This window comes from Conger conger, chromosome 16, assembly GCF_963514075.1.
Source record: "Conger conger chromosome 16, fConCon1.1, whole genome shotgun sequence".
Classification (NCBI taxonomy): domain Eukaryota; kingdom Metazoa; phylum Chordata; class Actinopteri; order Anguilliformes; family Congridae; genus Conger; species Conger conger.
Window position 1 is genome coordinate 8,220,066 of NC_083775.1, and position 12,180 is coordinate 8,232,245.

The window sequence follows — 12,180 nt, forward strand, 5'->3', positions numbered from 1 at the left end:
CGACAAGAGGAACCTTATTTTTTTCATATTGTCCTGTGTTCATGGACCTTTTTTCGGGGGGAGTGTTAACATATAAACATAGTATCTTCTCGCCCATAATTGTAATGTCCCATTGCTGTTTTTGAGATTACACATGTTTTCTTCTGAAGGGCGATGGAAATACACAACGAAAAAGCAGTGCTCAAGTCCTGAACAGGCTCTACGAACATTCTGAAAATATGCAGGTATTGTTTTAAGATTATATGATTATATTAACTTTTTTAAATCTCTTTTGTATGTCTGCATCAAACTATTCTGAATCCGGTTCGAATTTCTCCTGACGGCTTTTCAAGAGCACATCTGTCATGCCATGTCCAACACTGACATTACATGACATGTTTCTGTGTACAGGACTAATTTAAGCATTCATAACATTTTAATTTCTATTTATTCAAAAATGTGGACGTATTTACGAAATTGATTTCATTTCACCATGTATCTTTTTCTAAGTAATATGAAAATGGGGAAAAAAAACTGATGATCTGAAAAGCCTCCGCTCAGAATCGCGTTTAAATAGCGATATTCCCGAACCTCACATTGAACTAAATGCCAACACCATTTCCCCTGTACAGGCTGAAGAGCGCGTCTTCTTTATCCACGAAGTCATAAACAATATAAAAGAGCTCTTTATTAATGGCAAATGTGACACTGTTACTTGGGACCAAAAAAACTTTCAGATGTTCCAACTCAACCTCGATCGTCAGGCTTCGGAGCTGAAACAATGCGTAAGTCAAAACTTTACATCTTCTTTTTAGAATAGGACTAAAGGACACGATAAAGAGTACCGCTGATAATCGGCGTAAATTATGTATAGTTGTCAATTAAACATTTAAATTACAGTGACTCATCAGGTTTTTATTTATTTTATTTTATTTTTTGTCTGCACAGATAAGGATACTCAAGTCCCGGGCATCTCACGCAAGTTCGTTTAAGATAATAATAACATATTTCAAGAGAATGCTCCTGGAAAGCAAGGTAAGAATGACGATACAAATCCGTTTTCAATAACATTAAACCAACAATTTGCACTCAATATTAACTGGATGGCTCATTTATTTGTTTGTTTATTGATTCATTGCTTGATAAGATTGCCATGTCGCCAGTTCCCTGACTAAACATATGCATTTAAAACTGGAATTTTCTGTTGTGTACAAAACTTATAGTTTACACTGTTCCATGAAGCCAGTTCCAGGTTTGTATCTAGACCCTGATGCAGATTATGGGGTGAACACAGATACTGCTCACTCCCTATGTTAAAGATGTAGGCCCAATTAAACATGATCAAAAATATTATTCTGATTGAACACGTTATTTTGTTTGCAGAACTACAGCACTGATGACTGGGAGGCAGTCAGAGCCGAAGTCCTCACACATTTACGAAGACTTGATATCCTGGCAAGCATTGGAAAATAGTCCTGGAGGCAAAGACATTGATTTACAGAAAGCGTAAAAGAACCAATGGACACTCCCAGCACTGCAACATAGGCGCAAAAAGGATTGCGCGTTTCTGTATAACTGTTAAACATATCCTGTGTTGCATCAAATAAACGTATTGATGAAATTTCGATTCATTTATGAATGTGGACTTATTTATACAAATGTTTTAACTTAATGTTCTATTTATTTATACATGTGTACTTATTTATTTACATGTTTTAATTTATTTTCGATTTATTTATAAATATGGACTTATTTATGTAGATGTCTTACTTTAAACATGCACCTATTTTTAATGGTACTGAAAGAAAAAAGCAAACAAAGCCTGATATTGTGAATGTAATACTAACAAGAACACAAAAGTGTTATATTTGAAATGTTTATGCAATTTAATAAAATGTTTATTTTCTGAGAATTCTCGCTGTTTTACGTTTTGTGAAGATGTCACAATTTGCATGTATTTCAGGGTTGTGGTTTCGTCGCACAAAAATGTTAAGTCTGTTCTGGGGCTCTCCATGTAGTGTATATAGCCAAGTCTTTACTGTCAGTGCTGTGATGTCACTGCTAATGATGTCACTGGTGATGTCGACAGGTAACCCTGTACAGCAGGGAGGCTCAAATGTGGGCCTCAAGGCCAGTAGTACTGCTGGTAACAAGGCTGCTGCCACTGACTGATTAATGCCAGCAACTGGCCAGAGATTTAACTCACCTGCTGTCCCAGGTGTCTGGCACTGACTGATTAATGCCAGCAACTGGCCAGAGATTTAACTCACCTGTTGTCCCAGGTGTCTGATAGGGGGACTAGAACCCCCCCAAATATTTTAATCTTTGCTCAAGCTTTTCACATATTCACCTGAGCTGCTGCATTTAACAGCCATTGTAACCATAAACCAGAAAGATATAACCATTTAAAGGCCTACAGGTGTTATGTAAACACATCATACACACAAACCTTAGAGACCCCTCAAAAGGTTCACACCGGACTCCTCGATGTAGCATTCCACCACAACACGGCACGATAATATGAATGGCTGCATGCTGAGGAAATTCCCACGGAGCACCCAAGGAATTCCATCAGGAATTCAACCAGAAATTCCAAATTGTGACAAAGTATGATCTTACCTGGCTTTGCCTGAAAGAAAATAAAAGTTGAATTTGGTTGTTTGGAGAAAGTGGGAGGAAGCCATCATAAACTGCCAGCCCACAACGCCTGTGGCCCACGGTTAAACATGGCGGTAGACCTGTGATGGCATAGGCTGTCCCCATATTCCAGGATTATAATGTCCCCAAACTCAATGATTATAATGTCCCCATATTTAAGGATTATAATGTCCCCATATTTCAGGATTATTTCAAGAACAGTGTCTTGAACACCAGGATTAAATCAAGGCCTTCCCCGGAAACCACAATTACCAGATCGAAACATAATTGGAAAAAACAGCTGATTCTCAAGGCTGGTTGTCCGTAATTTTGTCTCATATTAATCTTTGAATCACAAATCCAAATGTCTTAAGTATATAAATCAAGCAAGTATACTATTTCACTCAACCCTTCCCATGTCTTTCATCTTCTTTGTGTAGATCTCTTAAGGCAGAGCTTCAGTTATCAGGACTTTTGTTACATTTGGGCTCAGAGGCGACCCTGCTGGTCAGTGGGTACTTTTATATCCTTTCTTTTCTTTTCATTACATTTACTACAAAATGTACCATAAATACACCAGTTAATTTATTTTGATACAAAATATACCTGTCCCATATACGGTGTCATTCCCATCACAACAGCAACAATGTTTGTAAATAAAGTTTTTACAATGCTTGAAAACAGTTACTTGTATATCATGGAAAAATGCAGATACAGTCAAGCACATGTCTGATGAGGACAGAGATTCCTGAAGTGATGAACTGAATGTCATGTCCTATCATTTCGAATTTAATTCAATTGAGAAATAAATTCGAAAAGTTACTGAATTGCTTACTGAACCTACAGTATATGTCTGATCTCATACGTATATCATATATAGTGTGGCACACCACCCCATAAAAAATATAAACATATTGATTTATTTTTTCCAAAAATATTCGTGTCGCCAATAGTTTGCGCGGGAGGTAAATAAAAAAAAAAAAAACGCCAGATCTAATGAGCAATGTCTGCTGCTACTCTTACCGCAGTTTACTTGTAATCCATAAAATGGTCAGAAAAAACAACATTTTAATCACGCTTTAGAAACTCCAAAGTCAGGACAAATGTCGTCCGATCTTTCGTCCGACTGTAAAAGTTATCAAATCCCATTCATACCGTAAAAGCGAAATACCAGGTAATCAAGACCTGAAACCGCCAGGGAACTTCTACCTGCTGCAATTTCACTTTTTGAACATCACTCATGGAGGCCGTTTATCAACCGGCGCGATGTGGAAGAAGGGCTCAGAAAACATCAAGACTCGAGAGGAGCAAGCAAGACACAGATCGCTTACCTGGAATATTATCGTATCGCCTCCGTTCGGCTCGGATCTTCGCTCAAACACAAAGCAACTCCACTTCGCTCGGCGCCGCCGTTGGTTTCCCTAAACGAAAGCACAATAATGCACCTAAAGGCCGTTGGGATGTACTGCACTCTGACGCTCTTGAGCTGGAGCTTTGCTCAAGGGTGCACCTGGATGCAGCCTCGAGAAAAAGGCTCTCAAAGCAATTTCAAAGTGATCAGCTATCACTCCATACAACTGCTTGAACAGATGGTAAGTATCGATTAAAAATTATTCATGACAGACTTACAATATCAAGACATTAGACAAAACTTCTCGACAAGAGGAACCTTATTTTTTTCATATTGTCCTGTGTTCACGGACCTTTTTTCGGGCGGAGTGTTAACATGTAAACATATTATCTTCTCGCCCATTATTGTAATGTCCCATTGCTGTTTCTGAGATTACACATGTTTTCTTCTGAAGGGCGATGGAAATACACAACGAAAAACCAGTGCTCAAGTCCTGAACAGGCTCTACGAACATTCTGAAAATATGCAGGTATTGTTTTAAGATTATATGATTATATTCACTTTTTTAAATCTCTTTTGTATGTTTGCATCAAACTATTCTGAATCCGGTTCGAATTTCTCCTGACGGCTTTTCAAGAGCACATCTGTCATGCCATGTCCAACACTGACATTACATGACATGTTTCTGTACACAGGCCTAATTTAAGCATTCATGACATTTGAATTTCTATTTATTCAAAAATGTGGACGTATTTACGAAATTGATTTCATTTCCACATGTGTCTTTTTTAGTTTTACGTAACATGAAAACGGAAAAAAAAACTGATGATCTGAAAAGCCTACGCTCAGAATCACGTTTAAATAGCAATATTCCCGAATCTCACATTGAACTAAATGCCAACACGATTTCTCCTGTACAGGCTGAAGAACGCGTCTTCTTCATCCACGAAGTCATAAACAATATAAAAGAGCTCTTTATTAATGGCAAATGTGACACTGTTACTTGGGACAAAAAAAACTTTCAGATGTTCCAACTCAACCTCGATCGTCAGGCTTCGGAGCTGAAACAATGCGTAAGTCAAAACTTTACATCTACTTTTCAGAATAGGCCTACCGGACACGATAAAGAGTATCGCTCATAATCGGCGTAAATTATGTATACTTTTCAATTAAAAATTCAAATAACAGTGACTCAACAGGTTTTCCTGATTTTTATATGTATATATATATATATATTTGTTTTTTTGGCTGCACAGATAAGGACACCCAAGTCCCGGGGATCTCACGCAAGTTCGTTTAAGAAAATAAAAACATATTTCAAGAGAATGCTCCTGGAAAGCAAGGTAAGAATGACGATACAAATCCGTTTTCAATAACATTAAACCAACAATTTGCACTCAATATTAACTGGATTGCTCATTTATTTGTTTGTTTATTGATTCATTGCTTGATAAGATTGCCATGTTGCCAGTTCCCTGACTAAACATATGCATTTAAAACTGGAATTTTCTGTTGTTTACAAAACTTATAGTTTACACTGTTCCATGATGCCAGTTCCAGGTTTCTATCTAGACCCTGATGCAGATACATGGTTTTTTGGGGTGAACACAGATACTGCTCACTCCCTATGTTAAAGATGTAGACCCAATTAAATATGATCACATATGTTAGTCTGATTGAACACGTTTTTTTGTTCGCAGAACTACAGCACTGATGACTGGGAGGCAGTCAGAGCCGAAGTCCTCACACATTTACGAAGACTTGATATCCTGGCCAGCATGGAAAAAGAGTTCTGGAGGCAAAGACATTGATAAACAGAAAGTGTAAAAGAACCAATGGACACTTCCAGCACTGCAACATAGGCGCAAAAAGGATTGAGCGTTTCTGTATAACTGTATACCTGATGTTTCTGCATAAGATGAATGTATTCATGAAATACCTAATCACCAGTCAGCCCAGTTCGACTCATGTCACCCCGCTTCTCATTGGCCTCCACTGGCTCCCTATTGCCGCACGCATCCGATTCAAGGCCCTAGTGTTGGCATTTCAGGCTACTAAGGGGACTGCCCCACCTTACATGCAATCTTTGATCAGTCCCTACTCCCCAGCTAGACCACTCTGGTCTGCCAGCTCTGGTCGCCTTATGGTTCCCTCACTACGAGCACCTGGCGGTCGAGCTGCACGTTCACGCCTGTTTTCCGTTCTGGTTCTGGAATAGCTTGCCTACCACTGTCAGGACAGCAGAATCCCTCCCCCTGTTTCGACGCAGACTAAAAACACATCTTTTCAAACTCTACCTTAGTCCTCCCTCCTGATTTTCACAGAAGTGTTAGCAATTTAATAAAATGTTTCTATTCTGAGAATTCTCGCTGTTCTACATTTTGTGAAGATGTCACAATTTACATGTATTTAAGGGTTGTGGTTTTGTCCCACAAAAACGTTAAGTCTGTTCTGGGGGCCCCCATGAAGTGTACATAGCCAAGTCTCTAACTCTCAGTGCTATGATGTCACTGCTAATGATGTCACTGGTGATGTCGACAGGTAACCCTGTACAGCAGGGATGCTCAAATGTGGGCCTCAAGGCCAGTAGTACTGCTGGTAACAAGGCCGCTGCCACTGACTGATTAATGCCAGCAACTGGCTAGAGATTTAACTCATCTGCTGTCCCAGGTGTAAATCAGCCCTGGTTAGAGGGGAAGAATGAAATCCAGCAGAAATTCCGAGACATAGATTTGAGTATCACTGCTGTTCAATAACGCATAACTGACTTCAGCATTATCCATGACACCAGAGCTTCAGTTATCAGGGCATTTGTTACTTTAGGGATCACAGGCGACCCCTCTGGTCAGTGGGGGAAGTGCAGTCTACTGGGGTTTGCAGTCCACAGCTCACTGACTGTATGGGCTCCAGAGAAAGCAGAAATGTTGGCAGAAGTGCTTTCCATTAAGTACATACTTCAGACTTTTAAAAACCAAAACACACCTTGCCTGGTTTCCGCCTTCATATATTGTCACTTTTTTACATCTTACTAAAGAGCAAAGTGTACATCAAACTTTAGATCCACTGACGTCATAATCGGGGACCGGGGGGTGGTTTAGATCACAGATGGTGAAGGGAGGGGGAGGGTTCATTCATAGCCCGGTTAGGGGGACTAGAAACCCCCACATTTTAATCTTTGCTCAAGCTTTTCACATATTCACCTGAGCTGAAGTATTTAACAGCCATTGTAACCATAAACCGGAAAGATATAACCATTTAAAGGCCTACAGGTATTATGTAAACACATCATACACATGAATCTTAGAGACCCCTCAAAAGGTCCACACCGGACTACAGGAGAGCACATCCTCTCCTCAACGTAGCATTCCACCACAACTCGGCACGATACTATGAATGGCGGCATGCTGAGGAAATTCCCAGGGAGCACCCAAGGAATTCCATCAGGAACTCAACCAGAAATTCCAAATTGTGACAAAGGATGATCTTACCTGGCTTTGCCTGAAAGAAAACAAAAGTTGAATTTGGTTGTTTGGAGAAAGTGGGAGGAAGCCATCATAAACTGCCAGCCCACAACGCCTGTGGCTAACGGTTAAACATGGCAGTAGACCTGTGATGGCATAGGCTGTCCCCATATTCCAGGATTATAATGTCCCCAAACTCAATGATTATAATGTCCCCATATTTAAGGATTATAATGTCCCCATATTTCAGGATTATTTCAAGAACAGTGTCATGAACACCAGGATTAAATCAAAGCCTTCCCCGGAAACCACAATTACCAGATCGAAACATAATTGGAAAAAACAGCTGATTCTCAAGGCTGGTTGTCTGTAATTTTGTCTCATATTAATCTTTGAATCACAAATCCAAATGTCTTAAGTATATAAATCAAGCAAGCATACTATTTCACTCAACCCTTCCCATGTCTTTCATCTTCTTTGTGTAGATCTCTTAAGGCAGAGCTTCAGTTATCAGAACTTTTGTTACATTTGGGCTCAGAGGCGACCCTGCTGGTCAGTGGGTACTTTTATATCCTTTCTTTTCTTTTCATTACATTTACTACAAAATGTACCATAAATACACCAGTTAATTTATTTTGATACAAAATATACCTGTCCCATATACGGTGTCATTCCCATCACAACAGCAACAATGTTTGTAAATAAAGTTTTTACAATGCTTGAAAACAGTTACTTGTATATCATGGAAAAATGCAGATACAGTCAAGCACATGTCTGATGAGGACAGAGATTCCTGAAGTGATGACCTGAAAGTCATGTCCTATCATTTCGAATTTAATTCAATTGAGAAATAAATTCGAAAAGTTACTGAATTGCTTACTGAACCTACAGTATATGTCTGATCTCATACGTATATCATATATAGTGTGGCACACCACCCCATAAAAAATATAAACATATTGATTTATTTTTTCCAAAAATATTCATGTCGCCAATAGTTTGCGCGGGAGGTAAATAAAATTAAAAAAAACGCCAGATCTAATGAGCAATGTCTGCTGCTACTCTTACCGCAGTTTACTTGTAACCAATAAAATGGTCAGAAAAAACAACATATTAATGACGCTTTAGAAACTCCAAAGTCAGGACAAATGGTTTTCAAGACATATTATCTTCTCGCCCATTATTGTAATGTCCCATTGCTGTTTCTGAGATTACACATGTTTTCCTCTGAAGGGCGATGGAAATACACAACGAAAAACCAGTGCTCAAGTCCTGAACAGGCTCTACGAACATTCTGAAAATATGCAGGTATTGTTTTAAGATTATATGATTATATTCACTTTTTTAAATCTCTTTTGTATGTTTGCATCAAACTATTCTGAATCCGGTTCGAATTTCTCCTGACGGCTTTTCAAGAGCACATCTGTCATGCCATGTCCAACACTGACATTACATGACATGTTTCTGTACACAGGCCTAATTTAAGCATTCATGACATTTGAATTTCTATTTATTCAAAAATGTGGACGTATTTACGAAATTGATTTCATTTCCACATGTGTCTTTTTTAGTTTTAAGTAACATGAAAACGGAAAAAAAAACTGATGATCTGAAAAGCCTACGCTCAGAATCACGTTTAAATAGCAATATTCCCGAATCTCACATTGAACTAAATGCCAACACGATTTCTCCTGTACAGGCTGAAGAACGCGTCTTCTTCATCCACGAAGTCATAAACAATATAAAAGAGCTCTTTATTAATGGCAAATGTGACTCTGTTACTTGGGACCAAAAAAACTTTCAGATGTTCCAACTCAACCTCGATCGTCAGGCTTCGGAGCTGAAACAATGCGTAAGTCAAAACTTTACATCTACTTTTCAGAATAGGCCTACCGGACACGATAAAGAGTATCGCTCATAATCGGCGTAAATTATGTATACTTTTCAATTAAAAATTCAAATAACAGTGACTCAACAGGTTTTCCTGATTTTTATATGTATATATATATATATTTGTTTTTTTGGCTGCACAGATAAGGACACCCAAGTCCCGGGGATCTCACGCAAGTTCGTTTAAGAAAATAAAAACATATTTCAAGAGAATGCTCCTGGAAAGCAAGGTAAAAATGACGATACAAATCCGTTTTCAATAACATTAAACCAACAATTTGCACTCAATATTAACTGGATTGCTCATTTATTTGTTTGTTGATTCATTGCTTGATAAGATTGCCATGTTGCCAGTTCCCTGACTAAACATATGCATTTAAAACTGGAATTTTCTGTCGTGTACAAAACTTATAGTTCACACTGTTCCATGATGCTCCAGGTTTCTATCTAGACCCTGATGCAGATACATGGTTTTATGGGGTGAACACAGATACTGCTCAATCCCTATGTTACAGATGTAGGCCCAATTAAACATGATCACATATGTTAGTCTGAATGAACACGTTCTTTTGTTCGCAGAACTACAGCACTGATGACTGGGAGGCAGTCAGAGCCGAAGTCCTCACACATTTACGAAGACTTGATATCCTGGCCAGCATGGAAAAATAGTCCTGGAGGCAAAGACATTGATTTACAGAAAGCGTAAAAGAACCAATGGACACTCCCAGCACTGCAACATAGGCGCAAAAAGGATTGCGTCTTTCTGTATAACTGTTAAACATATCCTGTGTTGCATCAAATATATGTATGTAGGGTAGGTGCAGGGTGGAGGGCCAGTAGCGACTGAGGTTCGACCTTTGAAGGCGAACTCACAATACAGGAAGTGGTATACAACAATAAGGACACAGAGAGGTACAGAAACTAACCCGTCGGCGGTAATTGGAAAGAACAGAAATTAAGCCCAAAAAATGGCTGTAGAAAATAAAAACAACCCTCCGAAAACAGGGCGAATACACAGACCAAATATAGTGCTGGAAAGTGAGCACTGAGTAATAATAGTGAATCTCCCAAATAAAAGTACAACCTAGCAAAAACCGCTAGGCACAAAATAAACCCATGAGGTGCAGCTCAGGAAGAAAAACACAAAATAAAATACAATACCGGGGACAAAGTCCCTCTACCACCGGCTCACACGAGCCCCAAACAAAAAGGAATAAATGAAAACCTATCAGGAAGGCGTCGGTGAACAAACACCACAACCGAGCGCCTTCCTTACCTATTTTTTGGTAGTCTCAGAGAGTTCTGATGAATAAACCAACACCGTACCTGACTCTACCAGTACAGCGTCTACCTGGCGTCTTACAGGCTTTGTGCAAGTGCGAACGTTGAACACAAAAGCAGTGAAGGGAGTCAGCACTGGCTTTAAATACTCTTGGGGAAGGTAACTCCCCAGGAGTTAATGAGGAACAGGTGGAACTAATGATCCTCGGCCCTCTGGTGGACCCACCGGGTACTACCTCCCACCAAGACAATGTATTCATGAAATTTCTATTTATTTATATTTGTGGACTTATTTATGCAAATGTTTTAACTTAATTTTCTATTTATTTATACATGTGTACGTATTTATTACATGTTTTAATTTATTTTCTATTTATTTCTAAAAATGGACTTATTTATCTAGATGTCTTACTTTAAACATGCACCTTTTTTAATGGTACTGAAAGAAAAAAGGAAACAAAGCCTGATATTGTGAATGTAATACTAACAAGAACTCAAAAGTGTTCTTTTTTAAAGGTTTATGCAATTTAATAAAATGTTTATATTCTGAGAATTCTCGCTGTTTTACATTTTGTGAAGATGTCACAATTTGCATGTATTTCAGGGTTGTGGTTTTGTCGCAAAAAAATGTTAAGTCTGTTCTGGGGCTCTCCATGTAGTGTATATAGCCAAGTCTTTACTCTCAGTGCTGTGATGTCACTGCTAATGATGTCACTGGTGATGTCGACAGGTAACCCTGTACAGCAGGGATGCTCAAATATGGGCCTCAAGGCCAGTAGTACTGCTGGTAACAAGGCCGCTGCCACTGACTGATTAATGCCAGCAACTGGCCAGAGATTTAACTCATCTGCTGTCCCAGGTGTAAATCAGCCCTGGTTAGAGGGGAAGAATGAAATCCAGCAGAAATTCTGAGACATAGATTTGAGTATCACTGCTGTTCAATAACGCATAACTGGCTTCAGCATTACCCATGACACCAGAGCTTCAGTTATCAGGGCATTCGTTACTTTAGGGCTCACAGGCGACCCCTCTGGTCAGTGGGGGAAGTGCAGTCTACTGGGGTTTGCAGTCCACAGCTCACTGACTGTATGGGCTCCAGAGAAAGCAGAAATGCTGGCAGACGAGGTGCTTTCCATTAACTACATACTTCAGACTTTTAAAAACCAAAACACTGGTTTCCGCCTTCATATATTGTCACTTTTTTATATCTTACGGTAGACCTGTGATGGCATAGGCTGTCCCCATATTCCAGGATTCTAATGTCCCCAAACTCAATGATTATAATGTCCTGTCCCCATATTAAAGGATTATAATGTCCCCATATTCAGGATTATTTCAAGAACAGTGTCATGAACACCAGGATTAAATCAAAGCCTTCCCCGGAAACCACAATTACCAGATCAAAACATAACTGGAAAAAACTGCTGATTCTCAAGGCTGGTTGTCAGTACTTTTGTCTCATATTCATCTTTGAACGACAAATTCAAATGTCATAAGTATATTAATCAAGCAAGTATACTATTTCACTCAACCCTTGCCATATATTTCATCTTCTTTGTGTACATTTCCTGAAATAAGCCA

The 12,180-nt window shown here is 39.0% G+C and overlaps 1 protein-coding gene across 1 annotated transcript; it reads left to right on the forward strand.

The window, feature by feature from the left end:
* Positions 1-4,055: 4,055 nt before the first annotated feature.
* Positions 4,056-9,987, forward strand: LOC133115044 (uncharacterized). Its single transcript, XM_061224755.1, has 9 exons — positions 4,056-4,208; positions 4,422-4,496; positions 4,888-5,040; positions 5,224-5,310; positions 5,668-5,765; positions 7,914-7,980; positions 8,662-8,736; positions 9,128-9,280; positions 9,898-9,987. The coding sequence occupies exons 1-9, from the start codon at positions 4,056-4,058 to the stop codon at positions 9,985-9,987; spliced, it is 951 nt and encodes a 316-aa protein (XP_061080739.1).
* The last annotated feature ends 2,193 nt before the right edge of the window (positions 9,988-12,180 follow it).

Excerpts from the sequence above, each read along its gene's own strand:
- LOC133115044 (XM_061224755.1), top strand. The coding sequence starts at position 4,056 with ATGCACCTAAAGGCCGTTGGGATGTACTGCACTCTGACGCTCTTGAGC. Across the intron at positions 4,497-4,887 it reads AACATTCTGAAAATATGCAG|GCTGAAGAACGCGTCTTCTT; the intron begins GTATTGTTTTAA and ends TCTCCTGTACAG. Across the intron at positions 9,281-9,897 it reads CTTCGGAGCTGAAACAATGC|AACTACAGCACTGATGACTG; the intron begins GTAAGTCAAAAC and ends TTTTGTTCGCAG.